The sequence below is a fragment of the Eriocheir sinensis genome, chromosome 34 (genome assembly GCF_024679095.1).
Source record: "Eriocheir sinensis breed Jianghai 21 chromosome 34, ASM2467909v1, whole genome shotgun sequence".
Classification (NCBI taxonomy): domain Eukaryota; kingdom Metazoa; phylum Arthropoda; class Malacostraca; order Decapoda; family Varunidae; genus Eriocheir; species Eriocheir sinensis.
The window spans coordinates 15,049,839-15,076,244 of record NC_066542.1 but is presented as its reverse complement, the minus strand read 5'-3'; the positions used below and the strand labels follow the sequence as shown (position 1 = coordinate 15,076,244).

At 41.7% G+C, this 26,406-nt stretch overlaps 1 protein-coding gene across 6 annotated transcripts in view; it reads left to right on the top strand.

The window, feature by feature from the left end:
• Positions 1 to 24,832, top strand: part of LOC127007130 (prestin-like) — a 50,124-nt gene extending 25,292 nt beyond the window's left edge. For 4 of the 6 annotated variants that reach the window (XM_050877782.1, XM_050877781.1, XM_050877780.1 and 1 more), the window contains 14 exons: positions 13,594 to 13,820; positions 14,162 to 14,344; positions 14,922 to 15,032; positions 15,838 to 16,028; positions 16,418 to 16,582; positions 17,234 to 17,338; positions 18,325 to 18,458; positions 18,728 to 18,890; positions 19,316 to 19,492; positions 19,931 to 20,203; positions 21,430 to 21,615; positions 21,913 to 22,020; positions 22,275 to 22,404; positions 23,565 to 24,832. In XM_050877782.1, the coding sequence (XP_050733739.1) occupies positions 13,594 to 13,820; positions 14,162 to 14,344; positions 14,922 to 15,032; positions 15,838 to 16,028; positions 16,418 to 16,582; positions 17,234 to 17,338; positions 18,325 to 18,458; positions 18,728 to 18,890; positions 19,316 to 19,492; positions 19,931 to 20,203; positions 21,430 to 21,615; positions 21,913 to 22,020; positions 22,275 to 22,404; positions 23,565 to 23,710 (2,299 nt within the window). In that variant the 3' untranslated portion in view covers positions 23,711 to 24,832. Of the gene's footprint in view, positions 1 to 9,123; positions 9,284 to 13,593; positions 13,821 to 14,161; positions 14,345 to 14,921; positions 15,033 to 15,837; positions 16,029 to 16,417; positions 16,583 to 17,233; positions 17,339 to 18,324; positions 18,459 to 18,727; positions 18,891 to 19,315; positions 19,493 to 19,930; positions 20,204 to 21,429; positions 21,616 to 21,912; positions 22,021 to 22,274; positions 22,405 to 23,564 lie in introns of those variants that run through there. The other 2 variants (XM_050877785.1, XM_050877779.1) reach the window with 2 other exon arrangements.
• The last annotated feature ends 1,574 nt before the right edge of the window (positions 24,833 to 26,406 follow it).

Below are 26,406 nucleotides of genomic sequence, written 5' to 3'. Positions count from 1 at the left end.
CACACACACACACACACACACACACACACACACACACACATACATACATACATACATACATACATACATACATACATACATACAGGTGTACATGCATACATCAACATACAGACAGACAGACAGACAAACAAACAAATGCCCAGACAAAAAAACAACAACATACAAACCTACTAGCCAACCAGACAGAGACAGAGACTGAAGGAGGAAGGACCCTAGCAACAAAAACCCTGACAAGACAATATACAACACTTTCCTCTGACCCTTACTTAACATCGAGGGACCGCAGGAGGGCTGAAGGACACCGGGACTCTACATAACGGCGGAGCAAGAAGGGAACAGGGTGCGGCGCGAAGGACGTGTGTGCCGTGGAATGTGAGGGCTGAACGTGGCTGGGCAGTGAAGAGAGGAGAGGCTGAGAGACGGAGGGGATGCATATAGCAGTAATATGTTGTGTAAGGAAAGGAGAAAAGGGCTGTGTAGGAAGCGGTTAGTGGTGTGGGTTGCAGGGAGAGCAATACTGAGTGAAGGGATGTGATGTTGAGATGCAGACATGGTGGGTGGATAAGGAATTGATATGTTGTGTAAGGGAAGATGGACTGTCTGTTGGTGGGGTGTAGAATATAGTGAGGGGAGGCTGGGTGAAAGCTAAGCGTGATTTACTGTGATGGGGAAATGCTGAAACGGAGGGGGGGGGGGGTGAACAGGCAATGATGGGTAGGGGAAAGAGCCATGGGTCGCATAGAAGCGGTTGGTATAGGGTATTGTGGGTAAAATATAGGGAGGGGTGGACTCTAGAGGACAAGGGTATTAAGTTAGGTAAGAGTGGTTGTTGGGTGCAGAGGGGAGGGAAGGAGGGACGGAAGGGGTGTTGCGTAAAGCTGGGAACGAGTGCGACCTCTCTCTTGCCCTTCCCTCTCCTCAGTGGCACAAATTAATGGCCTTCAGTTTTTTTCTCGGGTGTGATGCATTGCCCTCACGTCCTCGGTGCATGGCTCTTGAAGGCAGTGGCACCTCCTGCTGTGTTTATTGATGTAAGTTTGACGTCATGACCCAGTAGGTAGAGTCCTGCGGCCCAGCTCAGCGGAGGACCCTGGTCAAGAGATCCCCCGTTGGTTTCCTCTGAGTGTCGTCGGTTTAACACGCTGCCAAGTACCTGCCAACAAAGCATTGGTCGGGGGTCTGAGTGACGATGGCGCGCATGAATCATTTATGAGAGGTGAGGGACATGAGTGGCAGGATGAAAGCACGACTTATTGTATCGGGGGGTGGGGTGGGGGGGGTATTGGTTGCCGGGTAGAGCATAGTAGAAGTGACCCTTTTTGTGGGGGACTAGGATTCACTCTAAAGTAGAAAAAAAAAAGGAGGACATGTTCACGAGCTCTCGCTTATGCTCTTCTTCATCTTGGCGTGGATGCTTCGGCGTCATTATGTTCTCAGTTCCTGTAAAGCATCCCCCCAAATATCTTCATGCATGCAGGAAATCACGCAAGGATCCACTCTAAAGAAGCAAGAAAGAGAGGACTCAAGCTCTCTTCTAAACTTTCCATCTTACGTCCATACTTCGGCGAATTTTTTTTTTTTTTTTTGTTTCCTATCAAGTTTCTCAGTGAAGTATTAATAAATGCAGAAAATTACGCAAGGATCCACACTAAAGACGATATAGAGGGAGGACACGAGCGCTCTTCTAAACTCTCCTTCATCTTAACGTCCATACTTCTGCGAAATGATGTTTTTTCTGTGTTTCCTATCAAGTTTCTCAGTGAAGTATTAATGAATGCAGAAAATTACGCAAGGATCCACACTAAAGACGATATAGAGGGAGGACACGAGCGCTCTTCTAAACTCTCCTTCATCTTAACGTCCATACTTCTGCGAAATGATGTTTTTTCTGTGTTTCCTATCAAGTTTCTCAGTGAAGTATTAATGAATGCAGAAAATTACGCAAGGATCCACACTAAAGACGAATTAGAGGGAGAACACGAGCGCTCTTCTAAACTCTCCTTCATCTTAACGTCCATACTTCTGCGAAATGATGTTTTTTCTGTGTTTCCTATCAAGTTTCTCAGTGAAGTATTAATGAATGCTGAAAATTACGCAAGGATCCACACTAAAGACGATATAGAGGGAGGACACGAGCGCTTTTCTAAACTCTCCTTCAACTTGACATGCATACTTTGGCGGCATGATGCTCTCTACTTCCTATAAAAACCTCTCAGTAACAAACTCAAGCATGCAGGAAACAACATCCGATATCAAGAAAGGCGTTAGAATGCTATGTTGCCACCGCCACACCTATATAGGTCAAGAGAGGCGTGATTAGCCATTCCTTCCACGGCGTCACATCCGAGAAGCGTGCCTGCAGCCCACAGAATACCGCTCGTCAGTTTTGGTTAACAGAAATCGGAAGAGTTCTGATTTGAGATGCGACTCCAAACTGCTTTCATTTATTTATAGTAAGATCCACAACTGACTGACTGAGGCCTTATATTCTTCAAACGTTATTCTAGTATTTATTAATCGTTATGTGGCTTGTTTGGCTTTTTAATTACATTTTTGGGACAGTTATAGAAGTGTCGGATTTTCACAGTTTAGTCGATATTATATTACAAGCTCAAGCGTAAAAGTTTCGAAAAACCAATAAAACCAACTAACCACTTCTTGAAAAACGGGTCGAAAAAAACAAAGCAGCCACATAACTTAATAAATACCAATACCGAGTAAAAAAAAAAAAAAAAATTCGGCGTGAAGTTGATTAGGGTCGGAGAACGGCGTGTGTCTCCCGTAGAGTAACACACCTGGCTCGTGTATCGCCGCGGCCCGTGTGTGTTGCCGAGATGGAGGTGGTGGGACGTGCTCGGCGTGGTCATGTCATGCATTCGGATTAGCGATGGTTGTGAATCCTATAGTAGATGCTTTGCTGTCAGGTTCAGGGTGATAACGAAGAATGCAGTCATGTTAGTTTTACTCAGTACGATACTTTTCCTCTTTGCTGTCAGGTTCAGGGTGATAATGAGGAATTTAGTCGTGTTAATTTTACTCATTACAATACTTTTCCTCCTCTTTGCTGTCAGGTTCAGGGTGATAATGAGGAATTTAGTCGTGTTAATTTTACTCATTACAATACTTTTCCTCCTCTTTGCTGTCAGGTTCAGGGTGATAATGAGGAATGTAGTCGTGTAGTTTTACTCGGTACGATACTTTTCCTCCTCTTCGCTGTCAGGTTCAGGGTGATCAAGAGGGACGTGATCTTTGTTGTTTGTATTCACTCCGCTACTTCTCCGCGTCTCTTCGTTTTTACATGATGAAGGGCGATAATTAATAAGTTGTATAATCTTGTTAGTCTTGCTCACTTAGGCACTTATCCTGTTCTTTGCTCTTTGGATTTAAAGGTGAAGCGTATAATTTTTTGTTACTCACTTCGACTTTTTTTTTTCTTCTCTTTGCTCTCAGGTTGCGTGTGATAATGGGGCATGTGATCGTGTTCATTTTGCCCACTTCTAAAGGTTACTCTCTTCGACATTCCTTTTATTTTCGTTTTTGCATGATGAAGGGTAATACTGAACCACATAGTCCTGTTAATTGTGCCCACTTCGACACTTCATTTTCTTTTCGTGTTTGCACTTTATAATTATATTCCTGTAATGATAGGCTCTTCAGGTGACTCACTAAGGGCGACGCTACCATACTCGTGTCGTAGATTAAGGTGACTCACGCGGCGATATAACATGTTTGTGGCTGTGTATGTGTGACAGGTGTGTGTGTGTGTGTGTGTGAGTGCCAGGTGTTTCAAGTGGAGGAACCTCACCTTGTGTTACTAGCCGCTGACAAGATTAACAATATCTGAGGCTGTTTGACCACCTGGATCTTGCCAGCGTGGACGGCGATTAGATAGTCAGTACAGAAAATATTTTATCTGAATATTAATAAATTTTCTCTTGGATTCGTGTATTCGGCATCGTTAAGTATATTATATTTCCTGATTTTTGTATTGACCCAAGATAAGGATAATCTCTCAAATCTGTTCCCGCTGATCTGCAGAGTTTGCCAATGACGACCCTGAGGTGTAGGTCAGTTCTCAAACTATATCGGAAGGTAATTATTCTGTTGACGTGCGAGGTTTGCCCTACTCACGGTCACCTTTAGGCAGCCCATCCCGTAGGCCTAGACACACCTTGTTGCCGACCACGTCTAGGAGGCCTGGCTTGTCACATTCTCAGTTTAGTATATTCTGTAAGCAACAAAAACCTTGATTGAACTCGCTCTTAACCTTGACCCGAATCAATCAATCAATTAATCAATCCATCATTCAGTCAATCAATCAGTCACTGGGAGCATACACCGGGGGCGCGTTACCTCTGTTACCCTACTACGCTATCCCTGCTTGTGTTAAGTATAAATCCACAACACCGTGGGCCAAGTCAATGTACCGGAAGACTTCTGACGAAACCCACCGTTGATCAGCACTATACGTTACACAGCTATTTGATTTTTTTAAAGATCTCGATGCCCTCGCCACACACATGAACAGACTGCACTGACTCATCCAATAAGTTTCCAAACACCTGTACTTTCGTCTAGGGCTCTAGGCCGAGGGGACATGACGCCTCCTCGTGCAACCTTCATTAATGGTTTTGTGGCCCCGTTGAGGGAACTACCTTGATGTGGCGGAGCGGGGCCGGGTAGGGGGGGGGATGGGGCTGGAACGTACTGGGGGGGGGGGGGGTAGGGATGGGTAGTGATGGGGCGGGAGGAGTTGGGTAGAGGTGGTGAGTCTGTGTACCCTGCGGTGTTTGTTACTGAGGAGCACCGCACAGCACAGCACATAGCGTCCCATAATGTTGAGTGTATTTATGTGTCAGCCCCGACTGTCCTTGTCGGGCTGTCCTCCCACGTAAACAAGGTGACTCATATCTCTTATAAGCCACAAACAATAAATGAGATGAATTAAAGCAGTAACTAGGTGCCTATACCTTCACGTAGATTAAAGAGGCAGGCAAATTGATATATAAACCAATAAATGGATACATTATGCGTGACTGATGCTCCTTGAAAATTTAATATATATGGAAACACACACACACACACACACACACACACACACACACACACATACACTCCCCTACACACACACACACACACACACACACACACACACACACACACACACACACACACAGCTTCGATAGCTCAGTGGCAAAGCTCTTCGCTGCCAGGTTTCGCGGCCTGGCAGGCGGAGATTCGAGCCCTGCTCATGCCGGGATTTTTCCACTGACAAAGAGTGGTTAGTGTCCCCCCTTGAGCAAGGGATGGGGTGTGTGGTACGTGAAGGTCCTGGCAGGACGCAGAGACCAATTAATGAGCCTTACTCGAATAGGGAGGGTCCTTGCTGACGATGAGTCCAGCTCGTGATCTGGCCGTGGGTGAATTACACACACACACACACACACACACACACACACTTACACACACACTTACACACACTTACACACACACACACACACACACACACACACACACACACACACACACACACACACACACACACACACACACACACACACACACACACACACACACACACACACACACACACACACACACACACACACACACACACACACACACACACACACACACACACACACACAAGATGGAAAAGTATGAGACGAATTAAATCTCAGCGTCAGTTTATATGACCGTGAATGAGTGTGACCCAAAAGGCCCGGGAATGCATTAGACACAGACGCCTTGCAGCTGCCACCACTCGGCCCTTCCCTGTGTGCAATGCAGGAAGGTGTTTGTGGGCTTCATTTCCCATCCTTGGCCTCCTCCTCCAGGGTCGTGTAATTATCTTTCCTATTTTTTGTTTGTTTCTGTATCTATTGTTTATTCTTGCTTTCTTGGATTCTTTCTTTTTATCTATTTTTCTCTTCTTGCTTTCGTCTTTCTTTTTCATTCTCTTTTTTCTTTCATTTCTTCTTTCTTTCCTTCTCCATTTTTTTATTCATACCGTATATTATTTATTTTATTCTTTCACTTTCTTTTTTCTTCTGTTCATTCCTTCTTTTTTTCTTTATTTCATTCTCGCGCTTTCTTTTTTCTTTCTTTCTGTATTTCTTTCTATTTTTGTTTATTTGTTTGTTTCTTTCTTTTTCCCTTTCTTTTTCTTTTCCTTTCTCTATTTCTGTCCTTATTTTGTTTTTTTTATACCTTTTTCTTTCTTTTTCTCCCCTTAATTCATTGTCTCACACACACACACACACACACACACACATCACCCCCCCCACCCCCCCACCCCAACCAAATCACTTCTAATCTCCACATTTTTCACCTCATTTTTCCTTTTTTTATTATTTTTCCTCATTTTCCTCTTTGATATACTACCTCCCCTTGTTCCCGTCCTTCGGCTTATCAGTAGCAATCTCGCTAAAAAAAGAAAGCACAAAGACAGCCTTAACACTTGTAAAACACCGACTTGCTTGCTTACTTCTTAGCTTCATCTTTATTCCTCTTAATTGATATGTTTTCGTGCGAGGTATGTGTGTGCGTGTGTGTGTGTGTGTGTGTGTGTGAGTGTGTGAGTGTGTGAGTGTGAGTGAGTGTGAGTATGAGTATGAGTGTGTGTGAGACAGAATTAATTAAGGAAAAAAAGGAAAGAAAAAGTCTTATCGAAATGAACACAAAATTACTAAGAGAGAGAGAGAGAGAGAGAGAGAGAGAGAGAGAGAGAGAGAGAGAGAGAGAGAGAGAGAGAGAGAGAGAGAGAGAGAGAGAGAGAGAGAGAGAGAGAGAGAGTTTTGTCCCACATACAGGCTCTTCAAACCGTTATATACAAAACGTGTAATTTTGAGCCTCTTTTTGTACAATAGTAAGTTTAAATAAAAAAAGAGGGAACTAGAGTGAGAACGAGAGAGTGAGAGAGAGAGAGAGAGAGAGAGAGAGAGAGAGAGATTATCAGTGGCAACCGCGAAGTGACAGGATCAGTCTTCCGTAGTGTCATAGCCCAACACCTCTCTCTCTCTCTCTCTCTCTCTCTCTCTCTCTTTGTAATTTTGTGTTCATTTCGATAAGACTTTCGTCAGTGTGGTGTGGGTATTTCCATGGGTAGTTTGCTCATTAATTTCTATGTATGAGTTAATTTTATTTTTCCCCCTAGTCGCTTTTATTTGTTTATCTATCCAAATATTTATTGTTTATTTATTATATTTACTGTGTTTATCTCTCACAAGGCCAGAAAGGAGCTCAGTTGGGTTCTCATGGGCTTTTTCGCATTCAAGGTACAGAAGCTTCATCAAACTACCATTAAAATCATATAACTACCGATGGAAATACCCTTGTACGCCGCAATGTTTAAGTATATGCCCCCCGCTCGCCCCACCCTTCAAGACTCCTCCTCCCGCCGTGATCGTGCCGCGCCCTTGAGGCAAACGTTGTGGAAAAGTCTTATGTATTTTTTTTATGTAAGATATCACTCGCACGTAACACCGGGCATGGGGTGAGGGTAAATCCGTGTCCAATGACCCCGATGCTGAGAGGTCCTTCCCCGCATGATCTGACGTGAATTGATGCTGTAGTTTATGTAATCTTCTCATCATATGTAAAAGTAGCCTCATAACCACCTCTTCATGACTGTCGCGAAGGGCAGACTCTTCGTCGATACTTAGGTCAAAGGGGAACGTATTGGCTAAACCTTTAGTGAAGTGATGACCAGATTTTTAACGAAATAATTTAACCCGCTGAAATAGGCAGTCCTCACATTAGGGTTAGTGAAATGCCATGAGGGTGATAGCGAAGTTTATACAGCCCGCGTATCATCAGACGCTTTCGGCTCTCACGACAAATATTTCCAGAGGCCACAAAGGAGATTAGTCGGGTTCTCATGAGTGTTTTTCGCATTCAAGGTACAGAAGCTTCGTCAAACTACCATAAATATCATGTAACTACCCATGGAAATACCCACAACAACGTCATTACGAAAGCGTTGTCAAAGGTTGGTGTGCTTGTATATATATATATATATATATATATATATATATATATATATATATATATATATATATATATATATATATATATATATATATATATATATATAAATGGAAGGAAGAAAAACATGAGGCAATTGTACAGGAACAGTATCAAGTCTACTTGTCCTTTACTAATCCTGTACTGCTCATTCGCCGAAATGTTTAACTATATGCCCCCCGCCCGCCCCACCCTTTAAGAATCTTCCTCCCGCCGTGATCGTGCCGCGCCCTTGAGGCAAACGTTGTGGAAAAGTCCCAACGCCAAGGAATTGTTGTAGCTTCGTCGTGTTTGTGGTATCGGTGCTCTCACGGTGACTTGCGGTGATTGTTTTCTTGTTACTGTGTGTGTGTGTGTGTGTGTGTGTGTGTGTGTGTGTGTGTGTGTGTGAGGATCTCTGGGGACGTCACCAGCCTCGTTACGTGCCTTTGCCGAAGCGTGTCCCGACACAATATTCGGGGCTGTTTTGCGCCCGCCATGAAGTCCAAAACACGAGCCAGGCTGTCCTGAATGGAGTTATATATATTTCTCTCTCTCTCTCTCAAGAAGTGGTTCTTAAAGTTTTTCAGCCCCGATACCCCAAAGTCAACCTGATACCCCTTCTCCAATATTAGACTACTACTCCCAACTTTTAACTTTTAATTTCCTGTAAAAAAAAGAAAAAAAAAACAGGACGACTATGAACAAATAGCTGAACTCTATGGACTCTTTATTTTTATTTTCAGTAAATGAATGAATAAAATATAATTATTAATTTAATATTTTCCAGGATGCCTTTTTGGATACCCCCAAGAACCGATTTCGATACCCCCTGTGGGTAATAAGGCACTACTTTAAGAACACCTGCTCTAAACCATCAGTTTATTATAATTTCTAAGATATCGAGATACCATTATCTCCTTGAAAGATTACGTCATTCAGAACTGCTCCGCGTATGTCGATTCGTAAATAGACAAAGACAATACACATTTAAACATCTCTTCCTACAAACAGACAGCGAGGAATAATATTTACGAAACTTCCTCGTACCCATGACGCGCAGGCCGGGTTGTCTAAGGCTGAGCGAGAGATTGGGTGAAGGTGCGAGGCTGAGGGAGGTGCAATCCGTGAGGAGAATCCGATGTACCCGTTTGAGGCGGAATAGAGCCAATAAGCGTTTGTCAGGAGTGTCGAGTGAGTGCCTTTGCCCCTCATTCCTCCAGCAGCCGTCGCCCCAGGCACTGCTCGGCCCCCAGGTAGCTTCTCAGCGGTCACTCTGGTACTCCTGTTGATATTGCCTTTTTTATGTTTTCTTATTCGTGCTATTTCTTCTCCTTCCCGACTTTCCTCTCTTCTCTCCTCCTTTCCTCTTTTCTTTTGCCTTCTTTTCTTTTCTTTTTTCTTTTTCCCTCTTTTCTATTTCTCTTTCTTCTTCATTTTCTTCTCTTCTTTCCTTTTTATCCTTTATTATCTCTTCCTTTCTATTCCTCGCCTTTTCTCTTCTCATTTTTTTCTTTTCTTTTCTCGTCTCCTTTCTTCTCCTTTCCTCTCCTCTCCTCTCCGTTTTCCCTTTAACTTTTTTTCTTCATATTCTCAAGGTATCAAACCAAACTCACACCCGCCATTTAGGTGCATCAAGAAACGTAAAAATAAAGGTCACTTGTCACTTTTTCTATTTTAACGTACCAGAGGAGGAGTATTTTTTTTCATGCAGTAAATAGCACCTTTGTGGAATTCAGAGGCCGTTTTCTTTAAAGAGGGTTCATTTTGTTTATGTTTTTTCTTTTGCCTTTGAACTTCCTCCTTTACTGCTCAATAAAACAAGGGTGAGTGAATCTTCCCGTGTTACCTGTTTTTGAATATGACGGAGTTCTGAGTTTCGTAATGATTAGCGAAAATAATGACAGTGATAATAGTGATAATAATAATGATATACTACTAATGATAATAATAACAGTTAAAACCTCCTCCTTCTTCTTCGTCTTCTTCCTTCTTGTTTTTGTTTTGTTTTGTTTTTCTCCTTTTTCTTCTTCTTCTTACTTTTCTTCTTCTTTTTTTCACTTCTTTTTCTTCTTCTTCTCACTTTTCTTCTTCTTCTTCTTCTTCTTTTTCTTCTTCTTCTTCTTCTTCTTCTTCTTCTTCTTCTCCTTTTCACTTCTCTTCTTCTTCTTCTTCTTCTTCTCACTTTTCTTCTTCTTCTTCTTCTTCTTCTTCTTCTTCTTCTTCTTCTTCTTCTTCTTCTTCTTCTCCTCACTTTCTCTTACTGTCTATCTCACGTGCAAAGTTTGTGGAGTCCAGCCTTACATGTGACTCCGACAGGTTCTTACCTCGCCACGCCTGCCTAGCCCTGAGGTTCTGACGCTGGGTAGATCGATCTAGCTTGATCCAGTGTCTGAGCTGATTCTGCCTGCGAACTCTTCATGCACCAACCAACAATAGTGAAAGTGATAATAATGCGTAATTGTGACCTTTACTTAGGTCTCTGATACTGGATGAAATTACTGTATATACTTTTAGATAACCCCAAATACGTCTATGTTCATTTTAACCAAGTTAGTGAAAAGGATTCGCCTCCGAACTTCGCAAGCGATACCAGTAATACCAAAAGTGATACGTAATGATCAGAGCCTTTTGACATTTAATTAGACTTCTCATATCGGTGGAAGTTGCTATATATGCTTTTATATAGCCCCAAATACGTGTGTGTTCGTTGCAATCAAGTTTATGAAAAAAACCAAAGACCGTAGTTTAACATTTTCCAGCGGCATAGCGATGAGCATGTGCTTACCTACTACAAAGGCGGGGCTAGCTAGGCGCATGACCCGGGTGAAAGTTGGCGCCTCCGAGTGAAGAAACGTGAGGCTCGCTACCGCGACCTTGCTCCAGGCGAAGGTAAGGTCCACTCGCGCGTAACCTTGAACGCCACGCCGCGCTCTCCACCTCCCTGGCGCCTTGCGGATACAAACGGGAAAAAACAGGCAAACAAGCTCTATTTTTATCCTCACCATGCACTATATTATTATTATTATTATTATTCACACTTTTCTTATTGTCTGTCACGTGCAAAGTTTGTGGAGTCCAGTCTTACTATGTGGCTCCGACAGGTTCTTGCCTCGCCACGCCTGTCTGGCCTCTGAGGCTCTGACGCAAGTTCTTTGCTGGGCAGATCGATCTACCTTCATCCAGTGTCTGAGCTGATTATGCCCGCGAACTCTCCATGCACTAACCAATCTGTCCATTCATCTATCTATTCATCTATCTATTTGTAACCAAAAAAACTTTATAAGACCACTTCATATAACGGTTTAGTGAGTAACTGCGACTCTTCTTTCCTGTCATTCCTAAATACTCGTCATCGTGTTCCCATAGAAAGACGGATTCGTCAAAGCTTGCAAACACATCAATTTAGTCCCACCTCCTCCTCCCCCTATTCTTCCTTCCTCTCTCCTCGTCACACCCGTTGTAGTGTTCCCATAGAAAAGTGAGTTCGTCAAGGCTTGCAAACACTTTATTATTATCTTCTCCAGGTAAGGGAAGCGAGAGATTTCAGGGTCCGCGTTCATCAATTTAGTCCAACCTGCTCTTCCTCCTCCTTTTCCTTCTTTGCTCTCCCCGGCACCATTCGTCCACTTCCTGCTCTTCCCTTGCCGCCGCTGGCTCCTCGTGTGCCCCATGAAACTTGCCTTTCCTCTGTTGGCCGTTTCCTTCCGGTGCCCTCAACCTATTTTACACCACGTGGAGACTGGACCCTATTATTATTACTATTATTACTATCGTTGTTATATTACTGCAAATTTTCTGGTGCCTACTATTCCATGCTAATTTATCTCCGTGTTTCCTCCCTGGGTCGTGGTATAGGCATTGTGCGAACGGATTCAGTCACTACAGTAGGCAACATCATCGTTTTATAAGTCGACAAACTTCATTTTTGTTATCATTACCAATACCTATTACTTTCACTACGCTTATCCTGATTTAATTGTGGTGTTAGCATTGAACTACATTCGCTCACCGTGCCTGTGCGTTGTAAGATTACAGCAGTCGCTTAATTTATGACGAACGCGGGAGAGGGGAACAAGGAGAACGAGGACGACGATATGGTGCTAGCGCTCAGCATAAACTCGTATGAATTTTACATTTTTTTTATTATCTGGAAACTGTATATACTTATTAATCTAACGTTTTCATGAACAATAACTTTTTTTTTTCCTCACAAACAATAGTTGGGTTTACTTGGGAAGATGCAAACGTGTTATTGTTTCCTTGGCATCTGTCAAGGTTCTAGTTTATGTTCTGGAAGTTTTCTTGACGCCAGGCTCGAGGTGGGCAGCGCGTTGCGGCGGGGAGCCCCCTAGAGAGACTGGCACCAGCGGCTCGTGCCACGGCTGCTTGCACACCCGACACACCCACGGCGCTGACAAGACATGTGGTGCTGGTGCTGAGAAGTGCTGACGGACCTTATACTCTCGCTTGCTTTAATACGTTTGATAGAAAAGTTTATACCCTGGACTAGCCATGTACTCTTGCCAACTTTCATACGTTTGACAGAAAAGTTTGTATCCTTTACTGGCCGTATACTCTTGCCCGGTTGCTTGATAGAAGTATATGAGCTGGACTGGCTGTACACTCTTCCCAGCTGAATAGAGTTTATACACTGAACTTTATCGTACTGTTGTCTGATTGTTCCTGAGCGGTGTCATGCAAGTCACCACGAAGAAGAAGGAGTCTACAGGACTCTCGTGGCCGGAAGGGATGGCTAAAGGGAACCCCGCGTGAGTTATGGCTGTTAGTTATGGTGTTATGGACGGCTGACGCAGTGTTACCAGATGCGAGACAGTTCACGTAATATGTCAGCACACACACACACACACATACACACACACACACACACACACACTTACATACATACATTCCTACATACATACATACACATACATACATACATACACACACACACACACACACACACACACACACACACACACACACACACAAGGTAAACAATCAATTACTGAAACATATGCATAAATAAATACAATGCTGCAAGTGTTCTAGTTTACCTAAAAAAGTTATAAACAAGTGAAATCAGAGACAGCAGAGAAAGTGTTGCCGCGCCTTTGCCGGTGAACTTCAAGGCGGGACTCGAACTGGGATTGATCGAGAACCTTGGTAGTCATATTCATCGTCGTTGTCGTCTTCATTTTTTGTATATTTTTGAGGGGAATTAGATGTTGGCAAAATCACCCATAATTTTCCGTGTGCTTCATTTGAGTTTATTTTTATTAATTACCAATAAAGCATCGTAGCACTATGTTTTCAGTAATTTATCTCAAGTCTGACTTCAAGGGACCAAGAAAGGGGTCTGTGTGAACCATTATTTCTCTTTAAAAATCTATTCAGCAACATTTATTAACTCCCGACTTTTATTTTCAAGTGACAAATAATAAATTCTTCATACTATGTTTTTCAGTAATCTATCTTAACATTCTGACACCAGGGGGACAAAATAGGGGACTGTGTGTGCCATCATATCTGTGTAACTATAAAACTATTCTTCAACATATATTTACTTTGACTTCTATCTTGCAGTGAGGCAGGAGCGTGCGGCACAATGGCCACACCACCCGAGGAGGCGAACAGCTACGGCGACGCGGGGAGCGAGGTGGGCGGGTCGGAGGTCGTGCAAACCACCGGCGGGGCAGAAGCAGCAGCCGGCGCCGGGGCTGGGCTGGTGGAGGACGTGTGTGTGTTGCGACCTGCCCTCACCGTCTCCCAGCGGGCCAGGGACTACCACTACCAGCCCCAGGAGAAGCCAGGTGAGGGGGGCATGATTATTATTATTATTATTATTATTATTATTATTATTATTATTATTATTATTATTATTATTATTGCTGCAACTATTACTAGACTTTACCTCCCAGCATTACAAGAAGTGAAGTATTTTTAGCCCAGAATAAATCAAATTGTCACATCTACCACCGTTTTATCACCCACATTCTACCTATTCTGTATTTCCTCCTGCCCACGACTTAAACGCTTTCAACAGGCTATTTTGAATCCTCTTTTTTCCCCTTTGATCTGCCTCCTTTCCTGCCAAAAACAAACAAACAAACAAAACAGAGGTAATATACGACGCTTTATTTTTCTACCACAGGCCTCAGAAAATGTGTGCAGACCAAGTTGCGTGACTCCTTCGCCTGCTCCGGAAAGTGCCTCAAGAACGCCATCACCAGCAAAGTGCCGATCCTCTCTTGGCTGCCCGAGTACAGTCCCCGCCAGTCCCTGCTCGGTGACGTCATCGCGGGCGTCACCGTCGCTATCATGCATATTCCACAAGGTACGGACCGGCGCCGTCTGTAGCTAATCGCTGATATTTGTAACTTCTACTTTTTGATGTGGTGCGTAACCTGGAAGAAATGACGATTGTATGTGTGGTATGTTCATTAATTTGTACGCGACCCATTTCGGTTAACACACATAGCTACTTTTTTTTTTATTTGGCTACTGATATGGAAAAAGTTAGTAGGGTATGTTCGTTAGTTTGTATACACCCCATTTCGGCTCATAATCACATCTAGAAAACAAAATGCCTTGGAAAATATATAATCCATCGTATACGTAGAGCAATGTTGTTAAAATAAGTTAGCATGTCGAACATAATATTTTGGGTGATATTCAGTTTGTATTGTTTGGCAGTTATTTTTTTCTTGAGTACAAATTGGAGTGGTGCGTACAAACTGGCGAATACACCTTAATATTTTTTTTTATAATGTAATTTCATAGTATGGCATATAAACACTCCTCACCATCTACCCAACACTCATCATACATAACTATTAATTTCACGATGCACAACTTTAAGGACAGGGATTTATATGTACGATTTTATCCTCCATTTTCATTGTTCCTGATAGGTATGGCGTATGCCCTCCTGGCCGGCGTGCCCCCCATCACGGGCCTGTATATGGCCTTCTTCCCGCTGCTGGCCTACGCCGTCCTGGGCACCTCGCGGCACTGCTCCATGGGTGAGTGACCTCCGGCACCCCGCACTGCCAGGACTCGTCTTAAAGTTCACTGATATTTTTTTTTTTTTTTTTTTTTTTTTTACGTCTTGGCCTATTGCGCCGGTAGGCTTCTTCCCGGTGGATCCTGAGTTCTTGATGGTCGGTCCAAGGTTTCTTCCCGGTGGGGCCTGATGGTCTGCCCAGCCCGTTCTGGCGCAGGCGAGTGTTTATAGTGGCGCCATCTTGCATTGGCTCATGCTGCCCTCCCGTAGCTCATCTTTAATCCTAGAATCTAGAGTCCGGGTTGATAGGTGGTCTTCTGGACAGCATGTGGGTAGTTTTAAGCCACTTGGCGGCGGGTGAAAAATAACACAACGGTCGGGGATTGAACTCGCATCCTCCTGAACGCGGGGCCGTCTCGCTATCCGTTCAGCCACCGCCTCTCCATATTGATGAACTACTTACTTATGTCTGTACTAGATCCTGCACGCACGCGCCCGTACATGCGTGTGTATAATTAACTCACGTCCTGATCACGAGATGGCCTCGTCATCGCCAACAAGTACACTCCCGATTAGAGCAAGGTTCATTAGTCGATCTCTGGGTACTGCCGGAACCTTCACATACCACACCCCATCTCCCTTGCTCAAGGGGGGTCAGTAAGCGCTCCTTGTTAGTGGAAAAATCCCGGCTTGAACGGGGCTCGAACCTCCGCCTGCCAGGCCGCGAAGCCTGACAGCGCAGAGCTTTACCACTGAGCTACCGGAGCAGTGTGTGTGTGTGTGTGTGTGTGTGTGTGTGTGTGACGTCGTGTCCTATCCCTCAGGCACATTCGCTGTGGTGTGCCTGATGACCGGCAAGGTGGTGGGGGAGCTGGCCGGCACGCCCACGTCAGCCGCAACCGCAGCCTCGAGTTTGGGGGAAGCCGCGGCCAACAGTTCCTCCGTTGACGTTGGGGGCACGTACACACCGGTCCAGGTGGCTGCCGTTGTGGCGCTGATGATCGGTATAGTCCAGGTAGGTCCTTTCGTCCCTTCCTTGTCCAGTCTATCTCGCCTTTAGGAGTCTAGGCTGTTCCATGCATGAAGGGGTCATTGTAAGACGTTTACATAAGGGTATCATGAATGTTTTAATTACTTCAGTGACAGTTTATGAGCTCCACTTGGGAGATAATTGCTTAACGGGCACAGCGGTTTTGGTGCTGGTTCAGACAGTGCGAAGCAGACCGTGAACTTACCATCCCTTACCTCTGACGTCACCACTTGTTTGGGCAATTATATACTTAAGGCATTGACCACCATGTGCACCGATATATATCTTTGTTTCCCAGTGTACGTTGTGTTATTTTTGTATATTATAATAAGCGTTGTAGGGGTATGAGGTAACTGAGGGTCCCGTGCGTGCAGGTGGTGCTGGGGCTGCTGCAGCTGGGCAGTCTGTGTGTGTTCCTCTCGGACATGCTGGTGTCGGGCTTCACCACCGGCGCCGCGGTGCACGTCATGACCTCCCAGATCAAGTACCTCTTCGGCTTGCAGGTCCAGCGCTACAGCGGGCCGCTTAAGATAATCTATGTAAGTACTTAGACTGCTTTAGACATTGTTCATTAGCATAAAAATGTAAATGCGATAAATTGGTACTTCGAACCCGAATGGATTCCAAGGTCTTCGTCTCGTTTGGGAGATAGCATGTTGAATTCGATCATCTAGGACTACGAGCTGCATACTCGATGGTGTTATATTGTTAATGCATTTATTGTAAATTCCATGTTGATTATCGTCCTAATCACTAAGCCGTATTTCTGAAACAAAAAAAAATATATAGGTTGGACCTCAGAAGCTATTAGTGGTTGAAGGTGCCAATTAAGACTCCGTTAAATTAGGTCGTTCCCGACAAAGTCATGAAGTGTAATGTCCTCAGGAAGTGAACATAGTAACAGCAAGACTAGTATCAGCCGTTCTTCTCACTGGTCCAATGTGATGAAACTTTGATGTGACATTTTAAATTGATTGACATTAACACTTTGCAAGTAGCCTAGTCACACACACACACACACACACACACACACACAGAAAAAAAAAAAATAAAATATATATATATATATATATATATATATATATATATATATATATATATATATATATATATTTATATATATATATTTATATATATATGTCATTCTCGACCATGTTTATTAAAGCTGTTATTGCATAATTTTTCTCCAGACCTACAAAGACATCATCAGCCAGATCCTGCACGCCAACCCCGCCGCCATGGTGATTTCCGGACTCACAATTGCTACTCTTGCCTTCAATAATGAAGTTTTGAAGGTAAATAATTGTAGTGTTTTATGTGTGGATCACTGATTACTTTATGGCTTTTATCTCTGTGACTTCTTTGGAAGTCAGATTGCCTAGTGGCTTTAATGTATTTATTTTAACATGCATAGTTATATGCTTCCATTAGTAGGATACATGCTTCGTTTCATATCATTTCTGTTTGTGTTTTTTCTATTTTTTATATGGGACCCATGACCTCGAGAGACAGTAGTAGAGCAGATACTTAACGCTTGAAGGAAAAGCCTGAGCTGGCTGGTGGGCAAGAATGGAGGGAAGGCATGGGGTCAGAATGTCTGGTTGCATATTCACTTAAGTGATGGGCACATGAGATGGGAATATCAGTTTTGGTTTACTCTAAATAGTAAATTGCATGCCATGAGGTTTAACCCTAGATAGGAAAGTTTAAATATTCTATAAGACCCTCTTGCATATTGGGAGATTTGTACAGTGTGATCATGCATACCAGGTGACACTACTGTACTTTTTTTTATTATCCGACACTAAGTTACTTTCGTTTTATTAAAAGAAGTAATGAAAGCATTCTGGAATAGGGCCTACTGAGTACTAGGATTTAATGTCAGTCCATGTAAGGTCCTTCGACTGAGAGAATAATGAATTGGTTACCACACAAGGACTCTGTAAAAAGCTTAGTGGATGACCAGCTTGTGGCCTTTGATATAATTGTCCATCAAGCAGTCTAGGATTCCCTTGAAGTATAAAATAATTACTTGCATTTGTGCTGCACCAATTCTTTCCACATATTCAAACAGTAATGCTCATGTTTCTAGCAGGAACAGTGACACATATCAAGAATTCTTCAATGCTGCTACTTTTGCTTGGTACCTAAAGTTTAGTATAGCCTCTTAAGAAAATATGTTTCTTTAGTAATAGTTCAATATATACATGTGCCAAGATTTAAAGTTACTGGTAATGAAACTTAGATTATAGCCATAACAGAACATGTATTTTCTCCACAGCCATGGGTGCGCACCAAGACAAAGATTCCTGTCCCCATTGAACTGCTGGTTGTGATTGGAGGAACCGCTGCATCATACTTTGGCAGACTCAATGACGACTACAGCATTAGAATTGTTGGGGAAATCCCTACTGGGTAAGTGTTTACCATTCTCTGTATGCTCATTTGCATATTGGTCATGTCATTCATACAACTCTGTCTAATAAAAAACTGCAAACCCTGTCTTATAATCTAATCCAAGTGGAAATTGAACATCAGGTGACATATTCACTCATGTCTTACACGCTGATGACCCATGAAATATATTATCATCACAGATTACTATATGAATAATCTTTATCAAAGTAGGGAAATAGAATATTGCTGCAGTCTCATTTTCTAACATTCAAATATTTATTTTTCAGAATTCCAGCCCCAGCACTGCCTCCCTTTGAACTGCTGCCGAAGGTGGTGGTGGACTCTGTGGTGATCAGCATTGTTGCATACACAGTGTCTTATTCTATGTCCAAAATATTTGCCAAGAGACACAACTACCAAGTTGATGCAACCCAAGAACTCTATGCATTGGTAAGAACACCACCACCAGCATCACAGTTCCCTCAAAAACAATAAAAGTCATAGATTATATATTTAACTAATCGTTTTCTTGTTCTACAGTGTAACAGTTACGTGATAAGTGGGCTTCACTGGCTTGAGAATATACTTAATTAATGCCTGTGTGGTTTCCACTGTATTCAATTCTAAGATTATCTTTGCTTGAACATTCCTACAGATTCTCAGTTCTTGTGTTGAAGTAAAAAATTCTCATCCCAGTGATCTTGATATTTGTACATTATGCCCATCAATATTTAGGTGAGTGGGGTTATGAAAGTGTCAATAATGATGTACATAATATTTGAATCTCAGATAACCTTTTAGCATTACTAAAAGAAATGAAGCTACTTACTGATGATTATTGACCTGAACATAAGCAAATGATATTTTCTTTTCAGGGACTCAGCAATGTGTTTGGCTCCTTCTTTGGGTGTGCTCCCATTGCGGCATCTTTGTCTCGCTCCCTGATCCAGGAAGCTGTCGGAGGAGTCACACAAATCACTTCCTTTATTTGCTGTGGCCTTATTCTCTTGGTGCTTCTCTTTATTGGCCCAGTCTTTGAAACACTTCCTAATGTGAGTAAATTTATCTTTTTAAATTAATAGCTGCCTACCTATATTAGTACACACACATGCTGAGTGTGGGCCCAGCTATACCCATAGGTCAGTCACTGCAGCACCAAACTCTTTCTAGGAGGCTACTGGCTGGTGATCACACACCAGCATGTAATCAGACCCTTGTTGAATGACACACACACACACACACACACACACACACACACACACACACACACACACACACACACACACACACACACACACACACACACACACACAGCATCTTGTATAAAACATAGTATATACGAGCTCAGTAGTTCAATGTTTAGCACCCTGGCCTCACAACTGAGAGGTCCTGGATTTTATTACTGGGTTGAGGGAAGTGAAATGATAAACTAAAATGTTCAGCACAAAATTTTATTTCACTAGTACATTTTTATATGCTCTGGTTTACAGTGTGTCCTCTCATCAATCATTGTGGTGGCTCTGAAGGGAATGTTCTTGCAAGTCAATGACCTCAGACGGGTGTGGAAAATATCCCGTGTTGACGCAACGATCTGGATCTCCACATTCCTGGGGGTCGTGATCATTGATATTGACTACGGACTCCTGCTTGGCGTGGCGGTGTCGCTGCTGGTCCTTCTCAGCCGCTCACAGAAGCCAAGAACTGCCTGCCTCGGACACATCCCAAACACTGACCTGTACTTAGATGTGTCTAAGTACCACTCTGTAAGTATACTGAGCACCAAGAGGCACTGAATGTCCTGCTGATACAGTAGTTTGAGAGTTGCACGAAGTAGAGCAAGTAAAGAATAGGAATGTTTGTTCTGTCTGAATGAAAATAAGTAATGGGGTAATTTTTCTGTTATCCATAGGGAAGAGGGAATAAAAATATACACATTTGTTGCATTAACTCAGACATATCAAAATATAACTTTTACTTAAGAACCTAGGATTGGATTCATTAAACCATATATGAGGCCTCTCATTGGTTAGTCTTTTGCTACCTCTGTCCACTGCTAATGCTCTTGACCTTTAGGTGGCTCTGATGGCGATGCATGAACTAACAGCTAGCTGTCTGTTCAATCATTGCCGCCAGAACACAATGAGCATTTATTGTGGATGGGGTTATCAAAATTAAAAAAGACTTACCAACAAGAGGTCTTGTAAATGGTTTGATGAATCCAGCCAGTGGTATACTACATTCCATGAAAATTTGTTAATCTAGTACAACAGGTGAACCTCTTTGATTGTTTATCACCAATGCTTTTAAGATGTTAAAGTTTCAACACCCCTTAGACCGTGGTGTACTGGTTAGTATGCTTAGTTATGAATCCACAGGCTCAAACTGCCTGCAGCCAACCCAGTTGATAAATGGGTGCATGAAGAAACCTGGGGAAGGTAAACTATGGTGACCAGGATGTCACACTTGCCCTGTGTCCTGGGGTAATGGTTTCTTATCCACTCCAATCTCTGGGGCCAATGAGATGAGATGAGCAAAGAGGCTGCATACAGCTTAGCACATGTCCCCCACTTTACCTCATCCCTGTCCACAATAAAAGGGTCATACTATAGCGCTATAGCTGCACGTGACTGTGGTGTTTATCTCCATACCGTTGGCCCTTGAGTCTGTGGTGAGTGCAAACCCATTACCCTGCAGGGAGTACACACAGAGCAAGTGCAACATCAGAGTTATTACAGTTTACCAATACCAGGTTTCTCCAGGTACCTATCTATCTACCAGCCCAAAAGGGATTTGAACCCACCAGGCTAGGCATGCTAATGTAACCACTACACCACAGAGGGGCACAATAAAATATATATTTTCAGAATGCATTACAGCAGACTTGCATTTCTGAAGTGTATGATAAGTTTTCATAAAACACATCCCCATCATAGGAGGTTCACTACTGTTATTACAAAATACAGATTATTAAACTAATATCTTTCAACAGGCTTGTGAAATTCCATCAGTGAGCATTTTCCAGTTTGGAGGCCCAATACATTTTGCAAACACGGAGTACTTCCGCACACGGTTAGAAGTGGTTACCGGCCTAAACTCTACTACTTTAGCATCTGCAAAGAAATTATTGCAGGAATCACAAGCTCCCAAAGCAGATGGGGCAGCTCAGCCAGATAAGGTGAAGAAAATAGCAACATATCTCTCTGAATCTGTACACTTGATCAGTAAATAGTAAAGACTAATGTTATGCCCTTATCTCTTAAATTAACATTTTGGTACTAAACCACTGACTGACCAGAAATAAATGTTATGTATGACATGCTCCTCACATCTTTGACAATTAATAGCACTACTTTTTGATTTATCAATGACTTTGTACAAACATTTAAGAATTTAATTAATGTGTTTAGTCAATTTGATTATAATTAAATATTTTACTTGTTACCACACTTTCATGTAATGTACTGTGCCACAGGAAGTCAATGGAAGTGTCTTAGGTGACAAGAAGCCCAACAAGTTGGTAATGCTGTTCAAGAGTGCGAAAAATGGAAGAAAACACAAGCACCTCACCATCTCAATGCCGGTAAGAACCGACACGAATTTACTAAGGACTTGGTTGATCTCCATAGATGGAAGACAAAGTTATCAACATTTTGTAACTTGTTGCTCTCAGTTTGATATATTTGCTGGAAGAAGAAAAGTTGTACTTAAACTGATCTATGTTAGTGTTGAAATAAAAATTGCAAGCAAGTAATACTGGGTCCACATGTGTACCTACTGTATTAGGTTAATTACTTACATCAATATGATTGATTGTATTGTGAAATTTTTTTTCAGGAAGTGAAGCACATCATCATAGAGATGAGTAGTGTCAGCTACATTGATTCAAGTGCCGGGAAGCTTCTCGTTCAGCTCTACAAGGACTATAGTGCAGCAGGAGTATCACTTTGTTTGGCAGCATCCTCAGGTATGGTGTCATATGCAACAACATTAACTGTTGATAAAGATTAACTAAGGATTATCATCACTGTCAACCCCACACATGTTGCCATATACAGTATAAAAAAAATATATATATATATAAATATGGCATAGAAGATTTTTTGGTTAAAAATTCCACCACCACAAAGAAATCTCCCCTGGGACTTTCACATTGACTTTGGCCACAACATTGCCAGAGGCACCAGACATTAAATATTGCTTTAGTGCACAATCATGTACAGTTAACCCTCTCTAAATTGGGCCTCTATATTCTGGATATCAGATGAATCAAACTCTTTCATGGCTCTGGACACACAGCTGTAAATCAGAGTAATATATGGCTCATGTTCAGACAGCATCTTGATAGATGTTTATAGGGAGGAATTTTTGGTAAGAGTCCAGACTGTGGCGTTTCAAAACCCTCACTGGCACAGGGCAAGAGAAACACGGCCGGTCATTGGTTGATATTACGTTTCGATTGTTTTGACACAGGCAATAGTTAAACTAATCTTCAAATTCAATGATAATTAAATTTGTGTAAACCAGATGTGTTTCATAATTTATTCACCCAGAGTAGCTTTCCTGACATGCACGGCATGTCTCATACGTTGGTTTGTTAAGAACTTTACAAACACCACTGCCGTGTTGCAGAGAAATGTATTCCAGAGTTGTATAAATTGAAATTTATGTGGTTCATCTCTACTACTGTGTCAGTCTTTTATTCAAGAACTAATTGGAATTGCTGGTTTTCCTAGGGTACTCACAAGTTTAAACTTTAGAGATTTTGGATTTTCAACTATTCCGGATGAGGCCTCTTCTTGGTCAGGCCTGTTTATAAGAGGCTTTACTGTATTTGACAATTGGTATAAAACAACGTAAAAATAATTAGTCAAGCAATGGGTGGAGCACAAGGCAGTAAATTATGCATCTAGGAGTACAGTCCTCACACTGAGCTACAGCTCCTACCTCCAACCCTTCCTCAGCGATTCCAAGGCATTGGGGGATTTAGAATCTGTGTTAGTGATGATAATGATATAGACAAATATTGAATCTTTATAGATTTCTTTGAGACTGATGCCTACTAATGCTCTGAAATACTTGTGTATTTACTTCATTATTCTTCATATATTTATTCATTCATTTCAGAGTGTGTGCTAGAAATGCTTGAGGAATGCGAGGCCACAAAAGTGATTGGACATGAGAATATTTTCCACTCCACGCACGATGCTGTCACAAAGCTGAGAGGTGTTGAGTTGTCTTCTGCTGTTGCTGGCAACAGTACAAAATTGTAACAGCAAATACTGCCATATGAACAATATTTTTTTTTCAGTGGAATTTATAAGTGCAATATTCACTTGCAAGCCAAAGTATGGAATAAGCACTGTTATATTACTAGTTGTTGTGCCTTAAAATGCACTAGTATGTGTGACTTTTTTTTAGAGGATCATATATATATAGAAGGGTCCAATACATCAATTGGTAAAGTATTCATACTCAACAAAATTTACATATCATTTTTATCATAGAGCATCTTCAGTGTACCTGTGAAGTGTGTACAGTAGTAGCAGCTATAAACATAGAAAGCCAGGTTTGTGAAACTTTTTCATAATGTTTTTAGTAATGTTTTGAAAAAAAAGTATTAACATAAATTACTGCCTTCAGTTTATAAAGGACAATCTGTGCCGGTATTGACGGCTGGCTCTGTCGGGCTGGCACACAAAAGATATCACCCGTCATGACAGTATGCACCGAGTGCCTGCTATGATGCACAGAGTGCCTGCTATACATGCCCCCTCAAAATAAATTCACACCATGTCACAAAGGAGGAAATTTTCCTCATTTTGTTATATACTATGTATATAATATTTATTCTCACATTGTCGTGAGCCATGAAATCAACCTTAATGTATGCCTGTAAATTTTCAGGTGTATTATTAATAACTGCTAAACTTATTTACTCCTAAGAATAATCAGGGAATTCACCAATTATTTTTGTTATTCATTTAGAAGACTTAGTAAACAGTTTTCTATCATGAAATGTGTATTTTCTTAATATCAACTAGAAAGCTTACCTCCTCCATATACTGTTAACATTACAATTATCCCCTTAGTCAAAACTGGAAAATCTTAATAAAGTAATATATTTTGACATTAAACATATGTATTTTGCAAATCATATTCCTAAAATGTATTTTAAGATAAGTGAGAAAAACACTTAATTTGTGTAGCTGATGTGTAAAGATTTTAAAATATTTTAATTTTACATGACTAGTCTTTTGCTTTCAGCAGTGATGAGAGAAGCAGAATTTTGGAAAGTTGAATTCCATATTAAATCTGCTTGTACTTGTCCTCTTCTTATTTATGACATTTTTGAAGATTAAACATAATTTTAAATATATACTTACAATTTTCAACTTGATTTCATTATTCCAGTCATTTTTTCAAATAATGATGCAAATGGAAAATCTAGATAATAGGTAAGGAGTAATTAATGTTCAACCAATAACACAAATGGTAAAAAATTTACAAGCTGACTTGGATGTCCAGACTTTATCTCTGAATGACATGATCCTGTTATCTAGAATTTCCATTCAAATATTCATGTATTTAGTATAAGACTGCAATGGAATAAGAAGTGGTAAATAACATTTATAGGGAACTGTATGAAAGTCACAGGTGAGACAAGGATGGAAGAGGTTTGTCAGGCAGGAAGTCTAATAAAGAACAACTTTATCACCTACCTTGATGGGCTCTTGAGATATTATGCAGTTAATGTAATCACATGACCAAAGTCATTTCTAGGTGTCTGGGCAGCAGTGTGGTCATTTGCATTGGGCATAGTCTTATGATTGGGAAAAAGCAGTTTCAGACTTGTAAGATACCAATTGCCTCCTGTAAGTCAATAAAACTTAAGATAAAGATACAATAATGAGAAACAGGGTGCAATGGATAAAATTTCGTTGTAGAAAGGATCATTGAAAGATGAAACAGAAGTGAAACGAATGACATTTTCACGAGGAGACTTGACATGTTGAACAACTAACTGACAATGACTTAAGGTGGTCAGAAACAGGAGAGTATGTTGGTAATAGTGTGATTCAGATTTTTTAAATATAGATGAGGGTGATTGCAGAGGGTGTGGGAGCTTTGCCATAGCTGGGCAGCTAGGGCAGAAGGTGATGGGTAAAGTTGGGAGCATACACTATAGCTGCATGTGGTGGAGGTGTTTATATCCATCCCGTTGACCCTTTGAGCCTTTGGTGGGAGGAAACCCAATAACCTGACACAGGGGCAGTGTAACATCTGAGTTACCAGTTTACTTTCCCCAGGTAGCCTACCCATAGATAGGCCATCCTGAAAGAATGGATGAACAGCTGGGTGAGCTGCAGGCTGACTGCCCAGCATTCTGATAGTGACATAAATGCAAATGATGGAAATGAACAGACAGTAAGTGTGGTTGGAAAGTGAGAAATGAATGCCAAATTTAATTGGTAAGTATCTGGTGGACATGTAGGGGTCCACTCGATGCAAAAAGCCCCTCAAATTAATATAGCTGTGAGGTAAGTAACTTTATAGCTGACTGAGTAGAGTTGGCTTCTCATCTTGCTGGTTGTGTATTCATCCCCCAGCACTGGAAAGCTTTTTACTGGGCTAGATCAATTTCTCGTGTGCTTTGAGACACAGGAGATAAAATATAATCAAGTAGACTGAAGTTCCCCCATTCCATATATTTGCACAAAATATTCTTAGTAAATATGGAAATATTTTTCCTATAAATGAAATTAGCAAAGAAACAAACATGAAAGATGGAGAATGGAGGGAATTGCAGGTAAGTTTGTTAAATCACCTGGCAATGAACTAAAGAATGTAAGCATGTAATGCTTGAGGGTGAACATTCCCATTTGCTGATCATTTTGCTTACTGAGCAAAGGTGACAATCGGAAGATTGCAGGTATGGAGGCGGGTGAGGTGCTTCGGGAGAAGGGCT